At 36.1% G+C, this 26,451-nt stretch overlaps 1 protein-coding gene across 3 annotated transcripts in view; it reads right to left on the minus strand.

Moving 5' to 3' along the window:
* Nucleotides 1-26,451, minus strand: part of CFAP20DC (CFAP20 domain containing) — a 312,336-nt gene that overhangs the window by 136,955 nt on the left and 148,930 nt on the right. For 2 of the 3 annotated variants that reach the window (XM_055135697.1, XM_055135695.1), the window contains exon 7: nt 12,595-12,759. The exons of the other annotated variant lie outside the window; for it this stretch is intronic. In XM_055135697.1, coding sequence (XP_054991672.1) covers nt 12,595-12,759 — 165 coding nt within the window. The remainder of the gene's footprint in view (nt 1-12,594; nt 12,760-26,451) is intronic. 3 annotated transcript variants of the gene reach the window in all.

Consider the following 26,451-nt stretch of genomic DNA (forward strand, 5'->3'; position numbering starts at 1 on the left):
ACTCTGTGTGGTCATGATTCTATCACCAGAGGATGAAAAACATCTGTTCAGATATTTGTCTACACTAAGATGAGAGACTGAACCCAGAGTGTCCCAAGGTCAACTTGTTCCTCAAATCTAAAACTCATTATGAGTTTTAAAACTTATGATGCTATCCTTAGTAAGGCAGGAAGGCACTGCAGGAACGTCTTCTTAGAGCCACTACCTATTTTTTTGTGCAATTTTATGAGGCCATCTAACCAAACACTTCTGTTCTGCTAATCGAAAATGGGTGTATAAAAGACTGTGACAGAATTTCATGACCATGATATTTTAAGGACATATGAAGACTAATGGAATTCTATGAGGAAACATATGAGCTATATATCATAATATGTATTTAAATATCATTTTTTTCCCAGAGAGATAAAAGTGAGGGCAGAAAGAGAGAAACTGAAGCAACTTAGGCACATAATGAATTAGCAGGCATGTAGAATATGGGGGAAGGGAATTTTGGTTAAGGAGAATACATGTCCTATACAAAATATTTTAATTGAAACATTTTTAAAGACTGGTTGAAGAACTATCAGAATACAAATGCTGGAGCATGATGAAGACAGTGAAGAGGTTAACTGGCTAAGCAGGAAAAGTCATAGGTGATTAAAAGTTGTCTTCAACTCTTGCAAATTACAAAAACTACTTAGCTTTACCTCCTTAATAAAAAATGTTTAAGACTTTTTAAAAAGACAACACAACAATAGTATCAATTAAAATTAAAATATCCTTTTCTCCTCTGAAAAAGAGAAAGAGGACTTTAGACTATGTAAAATCACTGTGTATAAAATTAGGATATGTCAATGTGACAAACATAATAAAACCCAAGATACTACTTTTCTTCACAAACTCTTAGCTTATGAGAAACATAATTAGCCTATATTTTGTTTTTTACTTTAAAAATATATTTATTTTCAATTAGACACCATGGTTTAAAAAGTTGTTCAGGGGGCTGGAGTGACAGCACAGCAGGTAGAGCGTTTGCCTTGCACAAGGCTGACCCGGGTTCGATTCCCAGCATCCCATATGGTCCCCTGAGCACCGCCAGGGGTAATTCCTAAGTGCAGAGCCAGGAATAATCCCTGTGCATCGCCAGGTGTGACCCAGAAAGAAAAAAAAAAGTTGTTCATAATAGATTGTCTCAGGCAAATGATGTTGCAATACCAATTCTACCTCCAGTGTCCCCAGGATCTCTGCATTCCCCAGCCTGTCCCTTTGGCAGGCATATAACAAATGTACTTCATACTGCTTGCTCCAACAACACTTAAAGAAACGGGAAATGGAATTGTCAGAAGATAAATCAACAAATGTCAATCTGTAGTGATACAGATTTTAGTCTGTGCAAATAAAGAAATTCAAATCATTTAATAGAATATAGTGTATTGCCTATTCTCATTTACATAACTAAGTTTTCAACTATGGCATCTAAAAAACACTGCATTAAATTTTACTTTGTATTTGAGTTTATTGAAGTAATCATCATATCTTCCATGTCATAAATGAGGCATCATCTCCCTCGTCACCTCCCCATGGGTAGGTATATAACAAGTTTATTTCATATTACTTGGTCAAAAAAAACTTAAAAGAATGGCAAGTAGAATTATGAGAAAATAATTCAATAAAAGTCAATTGTATTCAAATTATATATGTTTTTAAGCATTCTTAATCGAGCAGAGGACAACCATATATACCATGGTGTATACAACCATATACACATTACTTTTAATGAATAATGGAAACTTTTTTAGGGAAGAAATGTATTATCTCAAGAAAAATTTCCTACTTCAAACAAACAGGTCTTATTATTTATAATATAGGCCTTGGTAGATCATCTTCACCACCAATAAGTCAGTTTCTTAAAAGAAGGCTCTCCGGAAAATAATCCTTAAGTTCATAGTAGTAAAAAAATGTTTAGTGGAGTTAACAGTTAAGGGTCTAACTCTTAAACCAGGCTACTGGGGTCTATAACAGCTCTCAACATGCTAATTACTGACTTCATCTCTATAAACTTCAATTTTATCATCTACAAAATTAAGATAGGCATTTTTGTTTGTTTGTTTGCTGCACCTGATAATATTCAGGGAACCATATATAGTGCCAGAGATTGAACCAGGTTGGCAGCACACAAAGCAAACCCCTGAACTCCTGTACTCTTTCCAACCCATAATGGAGGTTTTTACATAAAAGGTTTACAAATTCCACTGGGATTCTCTGTTTGATGGCTAATTTTATGTGTCAAGTTGACTCAGTCACAGAAAACCCAGACTAACATTATTCACTGTGAATTTTTGTCCGGATGAAATTATCATTTTAATTGGTAGGCTGAATAAAGCAGAGTGCCCTCAACAAAGTAAGTTCATCCAATCCATCAGAGGCCTAAAGAGAACAATAATAACAACAACCAAAAAAAAAAAAAAGAAGAAGAAGAATTCGATTTTTTGAGCTGAAACATTGATCTGAAACTTTGACCAGACCACAGCTTTCCTAGTTTTTAGGCCTTTGAAGCTGTATGAGAACCTTTATTTAGTTGGCTCCCTGAACTTTCAACTCAATCCTGGGACAGTGTCCATAATTTCACAGCCAATTCCTTTTAACAAGATATAATTAGTTTTCTAAATGTTAATGTAAATATATAAAATACATATATGTGCATAAACTATAGACTATTCCTTTGGAGACCCCTGGCTATTTCACTGAATAATGAGCTTTTATTTTTATCTATTAAGGTTTTTGTGCAATAACCAACAATGCTCAGGCATATTACTCTTGGCTCTGCACTTAAAATCACTCCTGATGGGCTCAGGGGACCATATGGGGTTCTGGGGATGGAATCTGAGTCAGCCACAAGCAAGGCAAGCACCCTACCTGCTATGCTATCTTTCCAGCCCCAGGAGAGAGTTTTTGCTTCTTGAAACATAGCAAAAACTCACTGATTCTTCAACAATGAGGGTGACAATAATGTTAATGATGGTGACAATTTGTTTCTTAAAATACATACTTGCTTGCTCCAGTTATTTGGATAGAACGTCATTCATCTGATAACTTCATCAAGAAATACTTATTGATATAGCTGCTGCCATGTCAACTTACCACTGGCCCTACTCTTCAGATTCACAACCTAAATATTCTTAGAGATGCAAGCCAAGCAGCTGAAATTTATGGATACTGAGTTCCCCCACCCCCAAAAGCCCTTGCTTGAGGTAAAAACTCTGGGGCATCCTCAGGAAGGTGATGGATAGTCTGAGATCCCGCCCTTTCAAAGCCCCAGCAGTCCACCCACAACCCACTGCTGCTGCCATGCCAGATGCCTATGGCCTAGTGTCATGGCTTCACTACGAATCTCTGCAGACTCATCCTAGCTCTACATATCCTGAAGTTTCTGGACTGCAGCTGCATACATGGCCATGCAACACCTTCAAATTCCACTGTACTGAAATTCTAGGAGGAGCACACCAAATTAGATGAGAAAGCAATATAGAAGCCAGCTAACTCAACAAACAAAAACAATAACACAGAAGGCTCAACTAGCGGCAAACAATTTAGTAAATCCCCAAAGACTTAACAACCCCGTGGTGAGACTTAACAATTCTCACAAATTTTCTTTTACTGAAGTATTTTTGATAATTCCTTTAGCCGATTTGTTGTAACAAGTAATATAAAACAAATTGTTTGCCTGCGAAAAGGGCAAGTTTGACAGGTGGTTGGGAAAATGGTGACAATGGTGGAAGAATGGTCACTTAGGTGATGGGTCTGATGTGGAATATCAAAAGCCTGTAACAACTGTATTGTGAACAACTTTGTAAACCATGGTGTTTAAATAAAGTTTAAAAAATGTCTTACTTATTGAGCTACTATAGTGCTAAGGATTGAGCTAGCTCCTAGAAATATAATAAATAGAACTGCTGAAGTTTCAAAACCCACATTTAAGCAGGAGAGACAGCAATAAACAAATAATGAAGCAAATTATAAAATATCAAGTAATGATAAGTGTTTTAATAAAAATAAAAGCAGGGTGATGCTACTGACTGTGCTGTGGGGCTTTTGGAGGTCACTGATGATTATAAGCTCATGTTCACAACTAGTGAAATTGTATAATTCATATTGATATAGCATAGGTTATTATATTTGTATAGCCCTGTTATACTATGAAAATTCTAACATTAAATTATACATATAGTGATTTTATTTGTCACTGTTACGTCATCCCGTTGCTCATCGATTTGTTCTAGTGGGCACCAGAAACATCTCTCATTGTGAGACTTATTGTTACTGTTTTTGGCATATCCAATATGCCACGGGTAGCTTGTCAGACTCTTCCATGCGGGCAAAATACTCTCGATAGCTTGCTGGGTTCTCTGAAAGGAGCGGAGGAATCAAACACGGGTCAGCTGTGTGAAAGGCGAACGCCCTACCACTGTGCTATCGCTCCAGCCCAGTGATTTTATTTAGCAAATATTTTTTAATTTCCTTTCCACTGCATATTTTAAATAAAAATATTTAAAGTGGAGAAATATATTTTAATTTCAGCATAATTCTGAAGACAAAGTTATATAGAACACACAAAATGTTTCATAATTTCATCTATTTACAGAATAAACTGAATATATTTTGAACATTAAAAATTGGTAATAAAAAATGAGTAGGTTGTATTCCTCTGTTCCTTCACTCCTACCTCCTGTTTCTAAAACACACACATATATATGTATTAGATATATATGCATCAATGGGGTCAGATAAAAACATTTGTGTTTCTATTTTTCACTATAGCCTTGACTTTGAGGCCTTTCCTGATCATTATAAGCATATAACTTATCTGTCTTCATGTTTGTTACAAGCAAGGCTGTATTAGACATCTAAAGGAGAAATTTAAATGTTGGAATGAAAAAGTATAACAATCAAATTAAGTGCAATTGTTCATATTTTATATTATGAATTATGTCTCAATATTTTAAATATTTGGCAGAAATATCAGTGAAGAGTTAGAATTTATCCTCTAAATGGTTTGTGATATCTATATACTAACAGATTTTATAGATAGTAATCAATATCCATACCAAATTCTTTTATCATTATCATTTTTTATAGGATTCTTCTCCTCTGGAAAGTCCTTATATTTCTCTAATTAAATTTCTTTAAGTAAAACAATTTACTTCACACACACAAAATTCTTTTATGAGGGAAGGTGAGCAGTTATGCCTCAATTTTACTAACAATGGGGAAGAAGAAATACAATTCAGAGATGGCAACGTTTACTCTGAATAATTATCAACCATTGTCACTAGAAATTGTGAAATTTTTAACCAACAATCCTAACATTTAAGGAAGGCTTATCAAAACTCTGAGTTTAGAAAATAGTCTGTGTTTTTTCTTGAAGTTGTAAGCTAACACTCTCATCTTTTAGGTTTTACTCTGAAGTAGATCTCGTTGCTTGATTTGAATTTTGCTTTCAAAATGTCATACTCAGAGAAAAAACTCTAATTAAAAAAACTCACAATATCAAAGGCAGATGATTATTTCATGGTTATTGCTAGACACATTAATTTATCTGTCTGCAATTGTGCTAGAAGATAGGGACCTCAGTCTTGTCTTACTTAAAAAGGAGAGAAAAATCCAATAAGGCTGCTGCTGTGGGAAGGCGGCCATTTGGGAAAACTGCTTTCTAATTTTTAAGTATATTAGTAGTTTTGATTTGTGCTTAGTGGACCACTGCATCTTGTCATTAGTAGCTGAATGCTCAGCTTCAGTAACCAGACCTGATTCTCCAGTTCAATTAAACCTGGTCTCATTAATGAAAATAAAATCATCAGATCTCAGTCTCTGAAGACTAACAGTTATTAGCTGATGTGCATCAGGAATTGACAGTGAACAGGGCAAACGTGTGGTAGCACCTGGTTTTGGGTAATCCCGTTATTTTGTTAATTTCATTAAAAGCATTCAATAATATAGACTCTAAAACAGGAGTTTCAACATTTCTGTTACTGCTTTAAAATTAGAAGGTATCTAATGAAGGAGGCCTCTCCTCCCTTTTAAAAAAGTCACAAAAAGAAGTAGTTTAAGTGGAGAAATACCTCTGGCTTTTCCATGATTAAAAAAAAAAAATCTAACCATGGGTAGATTCACTTGGTACATCTTTCAAACAAAATAACTGACAGAGAACAATAATTGTTATGTTCATTTATAGAAGTTTTCAAAGCCTATAGATGTTAAAATGATCATCAGAAAAGTAATTGTCGAAAGAGAACTACGAAGTATGTTCATATAATTTTAGCTTCCATAGATCTACAATGAATGTAAGAGGAATGATCATAAACCTTGTGACTAAAAATTTAATTATAACTAGGATTCATCAGGTAGAAGACAGATGCTATTAGATGGTGATTATTAGGAGTCAATTTATGAAATTCACAAAATATATTCTTATCTCCTTCTAAGAGTTGAGATCAGACATTACCTGTGAAAAGTTTACAATGTTGAATTAATAACGCCATGAATTTTCATTCAAATTTATTTTTAATCTCAGATATTTAAGGTGTCTTTAAACTATCTAATCTTATTTTTTTTATAAGGACCACTGTCAGTGAAGTTACAGCTTGTCAAGGGACACTCATGGTGAGACTCAATCAAACGGTGTGGGACTAGTGGTTCAGCACAGGCCAAGTGATCAGCGTTATGTGGGACCATGGTGCTCAAGGGGCATCTAGGGACATTTCAGCAACGCAGCAGTGCGGGTACAGTCCATTGGTGGAGCTTGACTCAAGGCTTAACACATGCTAGACACATGTCCTACCATTTGAGATATTTCCTTAGTTTCTATTTTTATTTTTTTGATATTTGAGGATTTTGCCTGTGTTCTATGACTGAGGGTCATTTTCTGTGGTCCTCAGCCCGAGCACTAATGGGGGGGCACCAGTATCATACCCATGGGTACAATGAGGTGATGAGTAAAATTTTGAGGTTCAAACCCGGGCCTTTGAATATACAATGCATGTGTTCGACCACTTGAACCACATTCCTAGTCCTAGAATCCTTGAATTTTAAATTTTAAAAGGACACAAAATATTTGAATGCAGCCTTGCACCCTTGCACTTTCATAAATACACAATTTTTAAAACATTAAACTAAGAGAGATAGAAGGAAAAAAAGAACATTTATAATTGCAGAGTTTCCTGGTAGTCTTTACAGCATAGTCATTTCTGTTAATGTAAGCTAGCACAGCTTATTAGCTACAAATTCAGTATTTGGTTATCAAAACTACTGATTCATTTCATTTTAAGGCAAATTTTCCATTAAGACTGAACTATGTGAGGGAGAGATCTCAAGAGTACCTGTGCTAGGCCCTGAGTTGATCTCTGTACTCCACAGTACCCCCAGCACTGCTAGGTGTGACCTCTATTAAAAAGAAATAAATTTATTTTAAAAAAAAGTAATTCATTCTAACCAGGATATTTACAGTGGTTGTTTGGGTAGTGAGACTTCTTTCAGCCTTTTTATATTTTATTTTAATCTCTCTTCCCCTATTTGTTGTTACGATTACCAGGGGTTGCTCACCTAGCTACCCTGCTCACTGGAAGTCACACATTTGCTGTGAGGCTTGCAACACTTAGTTACAATGCTTACATAGACTTGTGTGTAGTGCTTCAGATACTGCATACTCTACTGCAGTGTTACAGATCACAATGGTAGTGCTGCCAAAGTAGCCCTGGGAATGTGGGGCAACACTAGGGATCCAACAGGTGGCCTCAGGCCTGCAATCAGGTGTACTACCATTGACCTACTCCCGGATTCCTTATATGTTTTCTAATGGATCTTTAATGAACAAAAATTATTCATATTTTCTTCTCACCCCATATCTCTGTTTCCCTAAGGTAGTGTATATAACAATGATACAAGTTTTTTTTTTTCTTTTTGGGTCACACCCGGTGATGCACAGGGGTTACTTCTCGCTCATGCACTCAGGAATTACCCCTGGCGGTGCTCGGGGGACCCTATGGCATGGGGAAATCGAACCCGGGTCAGCCGAGTGCAAGGCAAACGCTCTACCCGCTGTGCTCCAGCCCCACAAAGATACAAGTTGTTATAGCTAATACATATATGAATTCCTTATTGGCAACTTTTCCTACACAGCAGAGCCTGGCAAGCTACCTGTGAGGTATTTGATATGCCAAAAACAGTAACAACGTGCTCTTCGTGTTCCTGGAGCAAGCAGATGCCATTGGGCTACACTAGCACGTGACAGAGACAAATGAAAACTTTACTGGCGCCTGTATGAGCAAATCTATGAATAATGGGATGACAGTGATATAGTGATTGGCAACCTTACTGTTATCAAACACATCTACCTAATTGTGGAAACAGGTGATGTGACATGGGGATTTACTACACATTCTCCAAATGTAGTGACTATCTACAATATAGTTTTCTGCTGTTTTTTAAACTTAAACGTTACCAAGTTAGTGGCTCCCAATCTTCCAGGACTATACAATTTAGGAAATGTTTATGCTGATGAGGAATGACATGTCAAAGACACTTCAAGTACAAATGAATATCTCTGTCTTTAGAAACAGGAAGTAAAAATGAGTCCACTTTTGCAACTCAATAATTTTATCAAGGTTATCACCTTTATCCTGTTCCTTCTTTGACACTCCAAAACTTTAACCACTTTCTCTTTCCACTGTGCTCAGAATCAACAAGTGCTGCCCACTTTTTCCCTGCAGTTTCTCCACAAGTGATTTGTTTTCCATGTGTGCAGCTACTTCTCATTTTATGCCGAGACATTTGCAAAGATATCTTAGTTGTATTAGCTAATTTCTTGTCACTAGGTTTAAAAGTTCATCGTGAATCTCGTCAAATGTGCTTTTCTAAAAAAGAATATATCACTCCCCTGCTTTAGGACATGAGTCTTTTTGTCTACTTGGGCTATTTCTCTTAGTGAGTCTACTCTTTCATGCATTTTGTTGGCTCCTTGTTTGTTCAGTACTCTGCTTGAGACTGCACTCTTATAATCCTGTGTTTACCTATTATTAATACTTACGCAAGTATTTCTTAAATGCTTTCAAGATCTATTTATTTCTTTGTAAGTTCTCTAGTACAATAATCGTTTCGCCTTTTTCTTTTTTTTTGTGGGGGGTGGTGGTAGTGGATTGGGCCACACCTGCTGTGTTGAGGGCTTACTCTTGACTCTACTCAGGGATCATTTCTGGTGTTTGTAGATCAGATGCAGTGCTGGGGATCAAACCAGATTGCTGGCTGTATGTAAGGTAAGCACTGTCCTATCTCTGAGATCCTTTACCTTCCTCTGAATTACTTCAGTATTATTAGCATAAGCTGAGTCACATCACTTGAGAGAATAAGTGATGCAGTGATTCACAAACCTGGCTACATATGAGAGTAACTGGAGGAGTTAAAAATATATAGGGGTAGAACACAAAAAGGAGAAGCAAATGTAAATATTCATAATTTTTTAAATGTCCCAATGATTCCACATATAACAGGTTGAGAACCATTCATCCAAGTAAGATTAGTCTTGATGATAAGTATTATCCATGCATTAGGTCAGCAGACATAGAAAGAAAGCAGCTCTTGCATGCTTTGGTTTAGAGGGGTATTTTTTTTCTTCAAAGATAATTTATTTTAATAATTATTTTTTCTTCAGTCACTTTTGTCAGGTTTCACCTTTTAATGCATCTGTCCCTTTTACCTTAAAATTACATATTTATTGTTGTTCATAATGTGTTCTTATCCTTTTGATGGCTGTAGAGTCTGTAATGATAGCCCTTACTTCAGCTTGACATTAATAATCATTTTTATTTTTCTTCTTGATTAATTTTATTAGATGTCTATTGCCCGCACGCCTGGCTGTCTTCCCCGGGGCCCCTTGGAGGGGATGGGCTCCAGCTTCCCTCCTGGCCCCGAACAGAGCTCCCGGCGGCCGAAAACCACTGGAACCTAGCCACAGCCATGCTCGAGGACCCTCTCCACATGTTCAGAGAGGCCTCACGCATAAAGGTACCGGCAGAGGAACCCAGGTGTGTGTAATCCCATCAATGGCCAACATCCAGCGATTTAAAAGCAAGCTCCCAGAAGCGCATATCTTATAACTTACTTCTTCCTCTGGGAGAAACTAGCAAGCTTCTGAGAGTTTCCTGCCCACATGGGACAGCCTTGAAAGTTTCCCATGGTGTATTCATATGCTAAATCCAGTAACAAGCTGGATCTCATTCCCCTGACCCTGAAAGAGCCTCCAGTGCAACATCCTTGGGAGAGCTGAGTCAAGAGAGACTTCTAAAATCTCAGGGGAAAGGACGAATAGAGAGGTTACTGAGCCCGCTTGAGAAATCGATGATTAATGGGATTTCGTGATCGTGATTGAGATGTCTATTAATCTCATCAAATAATGTAAAGAATTACTTAATTTTTTTTTTATTGAATCACTGTGAGATAGTTACGAAGCTTTCATGATTGAGTTTCAGTCATCCGATGATAGAACACCCATCCCTTCACCAGTGTATATTTTCCACTACCAATGTCCCTATTATCCCTCCTTACCCCATCCTACCACCCGTTTCTGAGGAAGGCACCTTCCTTACTCTCTCTCTACTTTTGGGCATCATGGTTTGCAATACAGATATTGAGAGGCCATTATGTTTGGTCCATTGTCTACTTTGAGCACACATCTCCCACCCTGAGCAATCCCTTACAACCTTCATTGACTTAGTGGTTCCCAGAAGTGTTTTGAAAAAACCTTTAGATAACAGTCTAATGTTGGGAGATTTATAATAAACACTGGGATACTTGGCTCCCCCCACTTTTTTTTAAAGAAAGGGGGACAGAGTTAGTACAGGGCAAGCCAAAAATGCCTTGCACTTGGTTGAACTGGGTTTGATTCTCAGCACCACCTCATACTCAGTATCACTGAATGAAGCCCTGGAGATCCCCAAGCACTGATAAGTGTGATGCTGGAGCCCCCTGCGTACCACTGAGGTGGTTCAGGTAATGCCCTGCACTACAGGTTGCATGTAGAACTCCACCCTTTGACCCCTGCATCGAACTGCTGACCGGTTGGTGGAGAATCTTCAGGAGGAGCCCTTCAGCATCCTCTTCATTATGTAGGGACTCCCTCCAATTAAAAATATGTATTTAAAATTAAAAATTCCCCTATTTCCATTTTTATTTAAGGGCTGTGATTTACTATGTTGCTGATAATAGTTTTCAGACTTAGAATGTTTCAACTCCAGACCAATCACCTGTGTCAGTTTTCCTCTATCGATGTTCCCCTTCCATCCCCCACGGCACCTCCTTATCATGTTAAAAGAATTTTAAAAGGAAGTTTTAATGAGATTGGACTTGTATTTCTATAATATAGCACTTGACTAGAACTAAATTGCAACTACCCTTTTAGGCTAAAAAAAAGAGCATCAACTGTGCTACAGTCTTCACGGCTCTTTATAGCTCCTTTATGGAAGCTGAGTTCTATTTACCAATTATTACTTGGTTGTTAAAGTATTGCTCTTGATAGTAGAGAATAATTTCTTTGAAGTTCTTACTTTCCTCCCAAACTGTATCTTCACTCCCAATAAGGCTCATTTTATAAGTAGAAAATGTCTGCATTCATCAGGTATTCAGGCAATGCAGTTCTTTTATTCATCTTTGTTATCTGATTAGACTCCATAGTCATCTGACTTGCAGCCCCTGACCTGGTACACATGGCAAGGATTGTTTTCTAGATGCTTGGAATATAGAAGAATCACGTACAGTGTCACATCCTTAGAGGGAGTCATGCTTACTGGGAAATAGATAAATTTTATAAGAAAAAGAAAGGAGGTATGGAAAGAGAATAATGCTGGTTGGAAGTAGGAAAAGCTGCATAGCAGAGGTAGCATTTGAATTGGATCTAGAAAAATAAATTCAGAGCCTTGTTAGGCAGAAAACCAAAGAAGCAATTTTAGGCCTAAAACTTAGCACATCCAAGATATAAACATGTGAGAGCAGACAAACTGATCAGAAAAATCACACATGGGAAATGAGAGAAAGGTGTCCTGAGAAGAAAGGTTTACGACTGGGGAGGTTAACTTTTGGAAAGTTCCTAAAGGGTTTTAAATTTTGTTTTGTAGATAGTTAATGGGAAAAGATTAAAAGTCTAACCAAACAGCATCATGATTATCTCTATGTGACAGAAAGATAATTTTGACAGCAATGAGGGGATTAACTGGGAGGCTAAGGTGAACAAAAATAGGGACATGAAAAAATGGAAGCAGAAATAGAAACAGAAGATGAGGCAGACTTGAGACATGTTTAGAAGGTGTAATTGGCAGTGTGTGGAAGCATATAGGAAAAGGAAAGGAATAATCAAGGATGTTTTGATTTATTATGTAAAACTCCAGAAAATATTTTAGTCGCTGGGGAGAAAATTAAAATAATGACTTATCACTGACAGGAAATTCTGTTAAAGCGACTTAATGTTTAACCTCAAGTTATAAGAAGCATCACTGAAAGAAATTTTTTTCTCCAATTTATGTCTTACAAACATAAATATGCCTTCAATTTAGGTGCCTGAATGTCTACCTGATTCTGCTGAACGGAGAGGATGACCTCCAAATTTTATTTCAGTTTGGCGGAGTTTAGTCATGTTTAGCAGCTGTGTGACTTGTGGAACATCTGTTGTTAGTTGGCAGCTTCGTGGAATAATGTCTGTAGGTTCATCTGTTGGAAAGGGAACACCATAGCCAGCTGGAAATAAAGACAAACATTTATTCCCCAAATGTAAGCCACTTCTGCCAAATGAACATATCTTATAAATGAAACTAATTAAAGCAAATTTTATTTTTCAGACTTAGTTTTCTCATCTGCAGAATGAGCATGAAATTTCACTAGCTATTTTCTAGGGTTTTAGAAAGGAGTAAATAATAAAGTACATAATATGTAGAACAAGTCCAGTGATCCATGCAATCAAACAGCATTCACTGAAAATATTTTTCTGTTAGGTACTTAAGTGTGAAAGACAAAGATTTATTAGGGATGCTCTAGTTAAGATTTCTAAGAAGTGAATAGTCATAGCTATGAACCGTAGTCAATCTTGTCCCCTAAATCACAATGAATTGCCTCTGTCATTACTTAATTTATCTATCATTTAATATAGTTAGAAAATGAAAGTAAAGATACTTGCTATCTAAATAAGGCAATAAAAATATGAGAGGTTATTTTTGATTATTTTGTTTGTATAATGCTTAATTTATTCAAAAAATTTATTAAAGCCCTAGTGTAAATAAAAAAAGATTTCTAGGAGGAAGTCAGCTCATTTATGCAATTATCAATAAGAATATTGAAATTACTGATGAAATACCAGCAGCTATAATTGAAGTTCTAATGTTCTATGAAATATTTTTAGACCTTTAAGTTACAAAATGGTTATTTATAATTTGCAAATATTAAGTTACATATACTATATATTTAAGATATACTTCCTATATATTTGATATTACAAAAACAGTAACAAGTCTCACAATGGAGACATTACTGGTGCCCACTGGAGCAAATTGATGAGCAACGGGATGACAGTGATACAGTGATACAGTGATTTATAATTAAAGAAGAAAACAATGTCTTCTCCCCGACCCCCACGAGACCCTGAGTTGCTGCCCATGAACAGCTCCTCTGGCTACTTATTGAGCTCCATAATGGCCATGATCCCAGAGGCACACAAAGAAATCTCTGAACCCAGCGGATTTTGGCAGAAATCCCTCCAGACCTAATTATTAAAATATCAGAATTCCAAAATTGCAACATCATATGCTCTTCATAATCAGCAACAGAAAACAAATTATCTAATGATGCCGTTTCGGCAGGTCTGATTGTTGGGGGAAAATTCCAAACAATAATGGTGGGTCTTTTGTCAAAATATTGAATGTAATCAAGGTAGAGAGAGAGAGACAGCAAAGTGGATATTGAATGTAATCAAAGTAGAGAGAGAGACAGCAAAGTGGATATTGAATGTAATCAAAGTAGAGAGAGAGACAGCAAAGTGGAAATCATCTGCCACACAGGCAGGGGGAGGGGTGGGATGGGGGTATGCTGGGGTTCTTGGTGGTGGAAAATGTGCACTGATGAAGGGATGGATATTTGATCATTGTATGAACGACACTTAAACTGGAAAGCTTTGTAACTGTTCTTACGGTGATTCAATAAATAAAAATTTTTTAAAAAAAGGGAATGGGGCTGGAGCGATAGCACCGCGAGTAGGGTGTTTGCCTTGCACACAGACGACCCAGGTTCGATTCCCAGCATCCCATGTGGTCCCCTGAGCACTGCCAGGAGTAATCAGGAGTAATTCCTGAGTGAAGAGCCAGGAGTAACCCCTGTGCATCACCAGGTGTGACCCAAAAAGCAAAAAATGTGATTTACAGCAAAGTCATAAGAAATATTTTTCTAAATATGATTGGGTTACATGATTTTCAAAGGATTCAAGATTACTAGTGTAGTAACTTTGTACATCAATATCATAAGTGTTAGCACTATAATAATCATATTCTCTAAACTATAACAAAATAAATTATAAAGAGAATATAAGTGGAAAAATATGTATACATTTATCACAATATATTTATCATGTTATATGATTTTCATATGGAAAATCAATCAAATGGAAGAATGGCAGACTAACACCAAAGGGCAACAGAGCTATTCCTGACTTCTTTTCCTTTCAAAAGAATAACAGCTAATAAGTGTTCAAGAAGTCTTCATTGAGAGAATTCTAGAACCTGAGGCTGAAGGACCTTCCTTGCACCTCAGGGACGAACGCATATTGCATGAAGGATGGATATTAGCTGAAGCTATGTGGTAATCATTTCACTGTATATGTCTCCTGAACTACCATATTGAATACCCTGTAGACAGTGTATGTCAATTCTTTCTCAAACCTTGATGAGTTGGACTGGGAAGAACACGTCGGGATCCAGTGGCACAGAGGGAAAACCATGTAAAGATACGATACAGGGAGAAGATAGGATTCCGCAAGCCAAGAAGAGACCTCAGAAGAAACCAAACCTGCTGACACTATGATACTGAACTTCTAGAGAAAATAAATTTCTATTGTTTATGTCTAAGTCACCTCCTCAAATGTATAACTACAAGTTTAGGAGGAAAAATAACAAAATATAAAACAACTTTCAGAGAGTAACTTAAGCTTAGCTTTTATTTTCTTTTTCATAATAATGTTTTTATATATTTAATTCTTGTAAATAAAATTTCTATATTTACAGTCTGGTGAAAAAAGTATGTATATATATGAATATGAGTAGCAAGAAAAATCCATCCAATTTCTCTCAAAATTATAATTATAAAAGCCAGAAACATGGTTCAAGCATTAGAGTACTAGTCTGGCATGTATAAGGCTCTGAATTTGCTCCTAGTACTGCAAGGCCCTTGAACACCGCATAGGGTATATCCACCCCTGAGTTTGATCTTAAATCAGACTGAACTTATAAAAGAACCAACAATAATAGATTCCCCGACCCCCCATCATTATGTAAGTATAATCTCAAACTGTGTTTGTAAAGGCAAAAACAATGTTAGGTTTATATGCAACCAAATCATGACAGTTTCCTAATTAAATCCTAATGTCCTAATCTTGAGACAGAAGATGAATCATTTAACTACAAACTTAAATACTCATCAGCAGTATAAATGTTTCAAAGTGTTCTAACGCTCCGGTCATTAAAAATGCACTAGATTTACAAATCTGAGTTCGAAGTTATTCTTTATCTGTTCATTTCTTATTTTTCACCAACACTAAAAAAGTCAGCATAAAGTAATTCATTAAATGAACTCTCAAAATGGAAAATATTTGGAAAAATAAATGAATCAACTGCAGCTATATATTTGGCATACCATTTCAAAGTCCACTGAGGTAGAAAATAATTTCTATATTAAATGCTTATAAATAAATTAAGATTATATACTGAAGCAAGAAGAATTCTTTAGGTTAATGAGAATCTGAAGTAAAATATATTCTAAATCCTACAAAAATTCCATGGAAATCATAGCTTATAGGACATGTATGGCTTGTACAGGATGCCACAGTATGTATGAAAAGTGTCCAAAATAAAAACTTGCATTTCAAGCTAACATGGGACAGACCACATATACCTGGAAACAAAACTTCTGTTAAGCTTTTATGTAAAACAGGACACAGGGGCGAATCTCAGTAAGTTCCCATCTGAATCTTACAAGAATATGGCTGACGTGCAACAAAATTCCTCACTTCTATGTATCCTTTCTCTGTAAAAACTTTATCTTTCCATACAGAACTGTCTTAAAAATTATTATTGGATTTATTTTCAAATAAAGACTACAACAAAAAGTGGGGTCTTGTTTTCAGTAGGAAGCTAACCACAGAAAGGGGAGGTGGCAGGGAAAAAAGGGGGAATGTGGGTGAAAGACCCTGCGACAATGGTGGAGGAAGGCAGACACTTGGGTGGAGTGTGAGGTGCTAGGAAATTCTATGTACAGAAAGTTTGCTAATAACACTTTGAAATCACAGTGCCAGAATAAAAAATAAAATAAAATAAAATAAACACTAATCCTTAAAATCATTGATCAACGACTGACTCTCAAACTTTCTGAGTCTCTGTAGAGAAATGTAAAACCCAACTATGACCTGCCAGTTGAATGTCCTACAACTAAATGAAAGTCAACCCATTTCCCCACAGTCTTCTTCATCACTAACCACTCCTCTTATTCTACATCACTAGATAATTTTACTTTAATTAGTTATTTTACTCAATAAGTTAATTTATAAAATTTACAAAAATTAACTTATTGCCTTTACAGCTTAATCTAAAAACCTAGGACTAATAACGAAAAACAGTGAAGATTCTATATTAAAATTAATACTGGCAAACTGTTACTACGTGAAGGAATGGCATTTTTATTCTTTTTATCATCCAACAAATACTTAATAAGCCTCTATTAGTTACTCAGCACTTTTTCTAGTAGCTGGGAATCTCAAGGTAAGTCAGTGACTATCCTAGTTTTTCGGACACACCTTGCGGAGAATATTTCAAAAGTATCTAATTCACAAATATCTACTCAATTATAATTTTGCTAGATGCTTTGAAGGAAAAGTTCAAAATGTTATTAAAGAAGTGATTGGGGAAATTAACAGCATGAGGTATCAGAGAAAGTCTTTGATAAAGAGATATTTAACATGACTTTTAAAAAAGGCAGAAAATTGCCTGGGGAAGTGAAGTGGAAATGATTTCAACATTCAGTTAAAAGGAGTAGTTCATCTGAAGAATCTAAAGGCAGAAGGACTCTGTTTACATTCTAGGAACTGAAAGAAAGTTTTTCCAAAGCATTGGTAGCATGGGAGGGGATGGTGGGCACAACTCAGTGATATAGTATCACATCTGGTTCAAAGGGGGTGCTCAATAAATGGTCACAGACAAAAGCCCCTTAATAACAGCTCAACATAGATGAAAGGCAGCTGCTAAGCCCTGTATTTTTCTTCGTAGGTTATTCTTTGTTTTGTTATGTCTTAAAAAAGTATTCCAAGCACATTTTATTTGGATCACATCTTTCTCTCCAGATAGTAAATCAAGATGTCAATCAGATACTAAGGGACCAAGCCCTGCTCGCATTGTTCTTTTAGACAAGTTCAATCTTCTGGAAGGGACTGTGTTTGGAAACAGTATGCTTGATTAATGCTTGAAAAAGGATGGTCAAATTAAAATTGCTTTTGCTAACAAATCTGAAAGAACATAATGTTGGCTAGAATAGGCCCTTCAGAATGGCACAATGGTACACAAAGGAGAAGACTATGTAAAAGCTGAAACAGATTTGTTCATGTAGTATCCAATAACAACCAGATGGCGGTTTTGTTTTTTCTTCTTGATATGACTTTAATATATTAGAAAATCTGTGTGACTTTATAGTCCTTTTGGCCTTTCTTTTGTCAAGTTATAAAAAACAAACCTTTCTTTAGGTACTTAAAACTTTTGACAAGGAACTAAACTAACTTTAAAATTTATTCACTAATTTATATGTACATGTATGTGTGTATAGATATCTATTACTTTGTGAATTAAAAGTTCCACATTTTATTGGGGTTATCTTGTGAAATAGTTAGGATTTTAGTTTGAATTTGAGTTTATGGCTTCTCTGAATTTATATTATTTACATAAGAATTACTTCTGAATAGTTCACTGGTTCAGAGTCAGCTACATTCATAGTTATAAATCCTTCAGTTATATTTATAAATCCTTTGTGCAGTGCTTAGAACAAACCCTATCTTCATCAGATCTCATGATTCTGAAACACAGCAAGAGTCAAGCAGCAAACACAAATGTTTCTAATTGCTAACATATTCGTCCTACTCTATTTGGGCTGCTACAAAACAATTTATCATTTAACTTTGTACATCCAAAGCCATAAACATTAATGCTACTAATAAAATAATACTATAGATGAGATTTATATCTTATTATTATAGATAAGAATATAGTTTCTCAGAAATTTGAAGGCTAAGAATTCATATCAGCAGATTGGGGTCTGATGAGTTTCTGATTCCTGGTTTGCAGACAGGACACTGCATAACCTCACATGGTCAATGAGATTAGAGTCTTCTTGGGCCTTTTTAATAAAAGTACTAACAAAATTCCTGAGGGTTCCATCTTTATGACCAGTCACCTTCAAAAGACCCCCATCTCCAATGATCACACTGGAGATTTGGTTTCAAAACAAGAATTTTATAGGATTCAGTCTATAGCAAAATTACTATAAATTTAATTTATTTGTTCATTAATTTTCTGCAGAATTTTCTATGAAATTATCTAGAATTATCTCTAGGCCTGGCATGGATTTGAATTCCTGTCTTTATGAACCATACCATATAATGCAAAAAGAACTTTACTGTGTAATACAGAAAAACACTAAGCAGCAGTATATTAGTGTTAAAGAACAAGGTATCCTGGGTTCATATTCTGGCTTGACTACTTACTAGCTATACGACTTTAGTATTAAAACTTTAGCTTTCAAAGTCTTTTATCTGTAAAATAGGAATATATAAATAGCACTTACATCACTTATAATTAGTTTACATACATGGGTGCATTTACATAAATAGGAACATTTCATATATACTGAAGTAAATATATGTGACTAAGAGTCCCAAACACTTATCTAATAAATGTGTTTGCTGTTAGTAATGCAAAGTATATATGCAAGTAACTTCATTATAATGGTAACAAAACACCCATGTATTTTGAAGTTGACCAAGTATTTTCCCTAGAGTGTGACCCATACTGTGTTCTAGTTGTAGCACTGTAGCACTGTTGTGCAGTTGTTCATCAATTTGCTCAAGCGGGCACCAGTAACGTCTCCATTGTGAAACTTGTTATTGTTTTTGGCATATTGAATATGCCACGGGTAGCTTGCCAGGTTCTGCCCTGGAGGCTGGGTACTCTCAGTAGCTTGCCGGGCTCTCCGAGAGGGATGGAGGAATCGAACCTGAGTTGGCCTCGTGCAAGGCAAGTGCCCTACCTGCTGTGCTATCGCTCCAGTCCGTTGTAACAAAGATTTCAACTTTATAATTTTTTGTTTGTTTTTTTTGGGCTGCACACTGTGATGATCAAGGGTTACCCCCGACTCTTCATTCAGGAATTACTCCTGGCGGTGCTTAGGGCACCATCTGTGCAAAGCAAGCACCTTATGTGCTGTACTCTCTCCGGCACCCAATTTGGTTAGTTTTTTCATTGGGTTTGTTGTCTTTTTTGTTGCTGAGTTTGCTGTTGAGTTTAAGAGTCCTTTATGTATTCCTGAAATTAGACTATATCAGAATATTCTCTTTACCTGACATAAAATTTAGAAAATATTTAATTCTTTTTCTTCCCTTTTATTTTTTTTGAAAAAAGGTATTGTAAGGCTTGTATTTCAGCTTGAACCTAAGGAAATAAAATTCTCTTGAAAGTTAAAGATGGTTTGCTTGGTTTTAATTTTTGACAAGGCACACTACAATATTATTATTAGCTTTCATTAATGCTAGAACACTTGTGCAACAATAGGACAGCTATTCAAGAAAAGCAGTTTTTCTTCTGGAGGGTCTCAGAAAGGATAGATGTTTTGGTTTAGAATTTTGAAAAAAAAAAGAGTGCAGATCAGGTAAGCCTTTCTAGCCACTTTTTTTCCCCCCACTTATTGAGTTTCCCATTCTTTCAAAATAGTAAGGTGCTTTGTAAAGTGCTTAGGAAATTCCCCAAGGGAGCCAGATGCCTGGCTGCTTCCTGCTCCCTATAAAGAATAACACTGTGACCTCCTGTAGCATGAATTAATTGTATAAAGACTGCTCTCTAATTCATGCCAGCGTAATGATTAGGCCTATAGGAGATAGTATTGCATTGATGACTCCTTAAATGCAAATCCATGCGTGTCCAGCCACTCCTGGTTGGACTTAAAACTGGTTATACTTAAAACTCTATTGCCAATCTCCAAATTATGAAAATTGATCTTATTTTTTCCTAAAAATTTAGTAATTTTTAACTTTTATATTTAAATTGAATTAAAAAATTAGCTCTTTTATATGATGTGAGGTAGGTGTTCAACGCTATTCTTTAATAACTAGAAGTCCAATTTCCTAAAATAATTTGTTGATTATTCTCCATCCATGTACTCTTGGTACTCTTGTCAAAATTAGATATATCAGTTCATTTCTGGACTTAATTCTTGCCAATATGTCTGTCATAACTAACACACTATTTGATTAGTGTAAATTTGAGGTAAGTTTTGACATTAGGAAATATGAATATTGCATCTTTTTTTCCAAGGTTAGTTTTGACTATTTGTTATTCTTGGCAATTATGTATGAATTTGAGAATGGTCTTTTCACAAAATTTTGAGAGATTGCATTGAGTTTCTAGATCTTTTATGGCTAATACTGACATCTTAATAATATTAAGTCTTCTAACCTCTGAGCACAAACTGTTTAACATTCATTCAGATCTTTAAACTTATTTATGAAATATTTCTAACTTTCAATTAATAGCCTACTTTATATTTTTCATTAAAATTGTTCCAAGATATTTAATGACCTTAATGCTATTATAAATGCGATTGTGGTCAAGAGTTCTTCAGATTTTTAAGAATTTTATAATAGGTATAAAATATAAGACATTTCAATAAGAATAATTATGAATAACTACAAAGATATTTATGATCCATTTTGTGGGATCTTCTATTGACTGATTAGCAATTCTACTGTAATTAAATCTTTTTTTTTTTTACAGTAATGGATTCACTAGGCAAAGGTATTTTGAGTGTTCCATTCTAGGAAGACTGAGTTTCATACTGATGTGAGTTTTACAAAGATGTGCACTTTCTGATCTGAAAATCAAGAGGTGAGATAACACTCAGCAATGTTAATTATTAAATGTGCAAAACCATTCTAGTTATTCAGGAGGATAGACTTGTGTATTGATGAGAGAGGAGTTGGAGCTCTGGCTTAGAGTTTCACTTTCTGTAATCTCAGTACATGATGTCTCATGTCTGTAGACATTATTTTCCTCATCTGTATAATTAAGGTATTAGATTGTATGACTTCAGGTCCTTCCCTGATTATGAGTCTATTAAGGTTAGATGTCAGTTTTCTAGTTTTTTCCATAGCTTCTGAACAAATAATTTTCTTCACATTGCTTGATAGGCAACAGATTTGATAGATAGTACCTGAATGGAAAATTGAGCAATTAGGTAACTTTATTCATTTATCAAATATGTATGATAATTTTTCAGTTTTGGGAATGAGCTAGAGACAAAAATGTATACGCCTTAAAGGGATTTTTTTTGGTGGATATCACATTTTTAATTCTCTTCTTTCATTTCTGAACACAAAACGCATATTCTCCAGAATCGATATTTTATAAAGAATTCTAAACTAGAGAGTCAAGAGACATGTAAAATCATTAATGGCACAATATAAAGTCTTGCTTAATGGATTATCACCCTTCATCTTTCCTCTTCTCACTCCTTTTTCTCTAACTATACTTATATTTTGATTTTTTAAAAAAATGGAGACTGAGCCAAATAATTCAGTCATGAAAATGCCTAAATATGTCCAGTTCGTGCCTCCTTAGGGGCAGTTAAAGTAGTAAACTAAACTGAATCAGAAAGCTTTACTACATGTCCAGCATAAGTCATTCCACTGAGCAAGAGAAAACAGGTTAATTGCTTATTTTAAGCTTTCAATAATTCACTTTTTATTAAATCCCACAGCATAAACAAAGAACAGTAATGGAGTTAGGCAACATTTCCTAGCTTGCATGAGTTTAAGAGATTCTAAAAGAAAATGGTAACAGTTTAAATAAGCTAAGGATATTACAGTTACTGGACCCAAGCAAGCAACTAATACCACATTTAAAAAAAATTATAGTTTTGGCTTGTTCTTTAATCCTGTGTACTCCCTTGAACATGTATTGGTTGCTTATCTCCTTGCCTACTTGTGCTGCAAGCTCATATTCTCTCTAAAACACATATTCCTTTCCTTCTTTGTGCCCACTCATACTTTCCTAAAAAACTATCTTACTTAAAAAACAAACAACTGGGCTGGAGTGATAGCACAACAGGTAGGGTGTTTGCCTTGCACGCAGCCAACCCCGGTTTGATTTCCAGCATCCCATATGGCCCCCCAGGACCGCCCGGAATAATTCCTGAGTGCAGAGCCAGGAGTAAGCCCTTTTTGGGTGTGACCCAAAAAGCAACAAACAAACAAACAAAACAACAACAAACAAACTAGAGTTTAGGTATAGGATGCAGTGGTGCTTAAGTTTAGTGTACTGATGTACAAAGTTTTTTCTTTTGTTTTATTCCTGTTTTGGGGACACACCAGCTAGTGCTCAGGGCTTACTCCTCATAACATTCCTGTTGGGGCTTAGGGGACCATATGGGGTGTCATGGATCAAGATCAGGTTGGCCATTTGCAAGGCAAGGGTCTATCTGCAGTATCACTGTTCTGGTCCCTATTGATGTACATAGTCACTGTACCCCTTCACCACTGAGATGCCCGTGACCCTGTATTCCTATTCCTGTGTTACTACTGCTTCCTCTTCCCCATAGTTATGGCTTTGGTGCCTACTGCTACCACCACCCCTATTAACATCACACTTTGTAGATAGATCCCAGAACAGAATGTAAGAAACAGGTGAAAAAGTTGCCTATGATTTAAGTCTCAGCACTATGACTGACACACCTGGCTTTCAAAAGAAAATGACTCCTCCTCCTTCAGTAAGAAAGAAAAAGGATGAATAAAGGGAAAGGGAAATATATATATATATTTATATATATAAATACATATATATGTATTATATATTTAAATATATAATACATATAAATATATATATTTCCCTTTATTCATCCTTACTCATCCATATATGTATATATATATACATATATGGATGAGTATATGAGAGCCTGGCAAGCTACTGAGAGTATACCGCCTGCACAAAAGAACCTGGCCAGCTCCCCGTGGCATATTCGATATGCCAAATACAGTAATAATAACAGGTCTCATTCCCCTGGCTCTGAAAAGAGCCTCCAATTGTTGGGAAAAACAAGTAAGGAGAGGCTGCTAAAATCTCAGGGCTAGAATAAATGGAGACATTACTGGAGCCTGCTTGAATAAATTGATGAACAACGGGATGACAGTGATACAGTGATTATGAAATCAAGATCTAAATATAAGTCTTTCATTCAATGAAATGATTATAGTAACTGCTGTACTTTTCATGTTTTAATTAAAAGCTAATTCACTGTATCACTGTCATCCTGTTGTTCATCAATTTGTTCGAGCAGGTGCCAGAAGGGTCTCCACTTGTCCCAGCCCTGAGATTTTAGCAGCCTTTCCTTACTCGTCCTTCCAAACGGTGCCATATTGGACGTTCTTTCAGGATCAGGGGAATTAGACCCGTTATTGTTACTGTATCTGGCATATTGAATACACCACAGGGAGCTTGCCAGGCTCTGCTATGCTGGTGGGACACTCTCAGTAGCTTGCCGGGCTCTCTGAGAGGGAAATAAGTTAGTTAGCATTGGTATTTGGTACAGAGCTAACAGTGGTCAGGAGATGATGTGCTCCTGGAAGTTGAACCAAGGCATTCCACATACAAAATACGCACTCTAGCACTTAGAGGTATTTCTCTAGCAATCTGTTTAAATGCTCTGATTTGGCGAATTCAAATGTTGCCAACATCAACTCAGTGCTCAATTTTTTAGTTGACAGGTCTATGAAAGATGAAGTATCCCACCAAGTGTCTTTCTCAAGTAAGGGATCAATGTTCCCAACTCTGCTCCTATTACTTATTAATAAACTCATTAGGGACATTTCCATTAGGCATTAACATATATATATGCCTAATGAGTGTATGTCTCTGTGTGTGTGTATATACATATATATACACAACACACTCTAGTTTCCTGTGTGAGCTCCTTGAAGCAGAGGCTGTATGTATCCCAAGTGCCTGATGTATAAAAGGAAAACAAATGTTAAAAATCTACATACTGCATTATCACTTGAAATTTCATGTTCGATTGAGTTTTTGCAACAACTACGGCAAGACAGAAAATCTCAGAGATATTCAGAACTCATACAAACTGACAAATTTAGTGCATGATTATAGCAATAGACTGTTGAAAAGTTAATCCATTTTGTACTGTCTACAACATCAATTTAGCTTCTCTTAGACGTGTTTGGTTTACAAATATCAGGTTTTCATTTGGGAATATAATAAAAGTATTTTACATAATTAAGAAACAATAATTATCCTTGTTTCCCTGATGAAGGAAACCAAGCATAGAGATAAGATGAGTACTTGTATAAGATTAAGTACTGGTAGCTAAGTGAGGAATCTGAGGTACAGGACAGCACCCAAGTCCTTTGAAAACCAGAAATAATCAGAAAAGGGGAACCATAAATAGTATAGGGACTAGGCATTTGCCTTGCATGCAGCAGAGCACAATGTGATCCCAGGCACCAATATAATCCCCCAAGTACTGCCAGGAGTAAACCCTGAAAACTGCTAGGAGGGACCCAAAATAAGAACAGATAAAAAAATAATCAACCCAATGCTTGCCTTGTAATTTTTCACATTATCTATTCTGTGAAATAGAATAGATATATTGTTAAGAACAAAGTAAAACCCGTTCTGCCCAGATGAGATCCGAAGCAGCTGCACACGGAATGGCTCCTCTGCTCCTTAAAGACTATGATCCTGGAGGGCTACTAACCACCTTTGCCACCCAGCGGCTTCTTAGAGAAATACATCTAGACTGTGAACTGAGCTACAGCCCCATGCTGCCCTGGGAGGGGAAAGGTTTTTCTCTCCCGACCTTTCCTTTTGGAGGGGGTGGCAGCAGCAGCAGTGGCAGCACCCACGTGGCGACTGTCATATTCTAGAACCCACTACCCATAGGTATGAGCTTGCAGTGACGTGGCGCACATGAGACCTTGGGATGGGGGTGTTACCTGCATGCTCTCCGCTCAGACGAGAACTGGAGCAGCCGCACATGAAACTGTGAACTGAGCTAAAATATCAGAAATCCAAAACTTCGCAGCCTCGAGCTCATATATTCTTCATTCTCAGCAATGGAAAACAAATTAGCAAATGATACCTGCTCAGCAGGCTTGATTGTTGGGGGGAAATTGTAAATAATAATAATTTTGTTGAAATATTGAATGTATTTAAAGTATAGAGAGAATAAAGTGAAGATCATTAGCCACACAGGTGTGGGGGAGGGGAGTATACTGGGGTTCTTGGTGGTGGAATATTACACTGGTGAAGGGATGGGGAGCTGATCATTGAGTGACTGGGACTTGAACCTGAAAGCTTTGTAACTTTTCTCATGGTGATTCAATAAAAAAATAAAATTAAAAAAAACAATGATCAAATAAAACACATGAAATATTACCTACTATAACATTAAGAGAAAAAATCTAGACCGTAATATCTGTCCTTTCATGTCACTTATTCCATAATTTTGCAACAGATAACTCTTTTCAAGTCTTTCTTTTATAGCTACTGAATTTCATAACTGTATTCATAAATAGTAGCTGTGTGTTGACATTTCTGTACCTATAGTTTTAGATGACCTCCTATTTTGGATAAAGGAAATTCAGTAATGCTAAGTCACTTTACCTCTTCCTATCCTCCTTAAATCCTCCCAATTTGTTTTTCATTATTTTGGGATAACTTATTATTTAGTTTTATGTTAATAAGATTATGTGGAAAAGCTGTTACTATACACATATTAGAACAAAATTTAAAGCACTGATAACACTAATTGTAGGCAATAATATAGAGCAACAGGAATTCAGTGCTGGTGAGAATTCAAAATGAGATAGCACTCTGGAAGACAGTTTGGCAGGGTTTTTTTAAAAAAAAAACA

Source organism: Sorex araneus, chromosome 4 (genome assembly GCF_027595985.1).
Source record: "Sorex araneus isolate mSorAra2 chromosome 4, mSorAra2.pri, whole genome shotgun sequence".
NCBI classification, from domain to species: domain Eukaryota; kingdom Metazoa; phylum Chordata; class Mammalia; order Eulipotyphla; family Soricidae; genus Sorex; species Sorex araneus.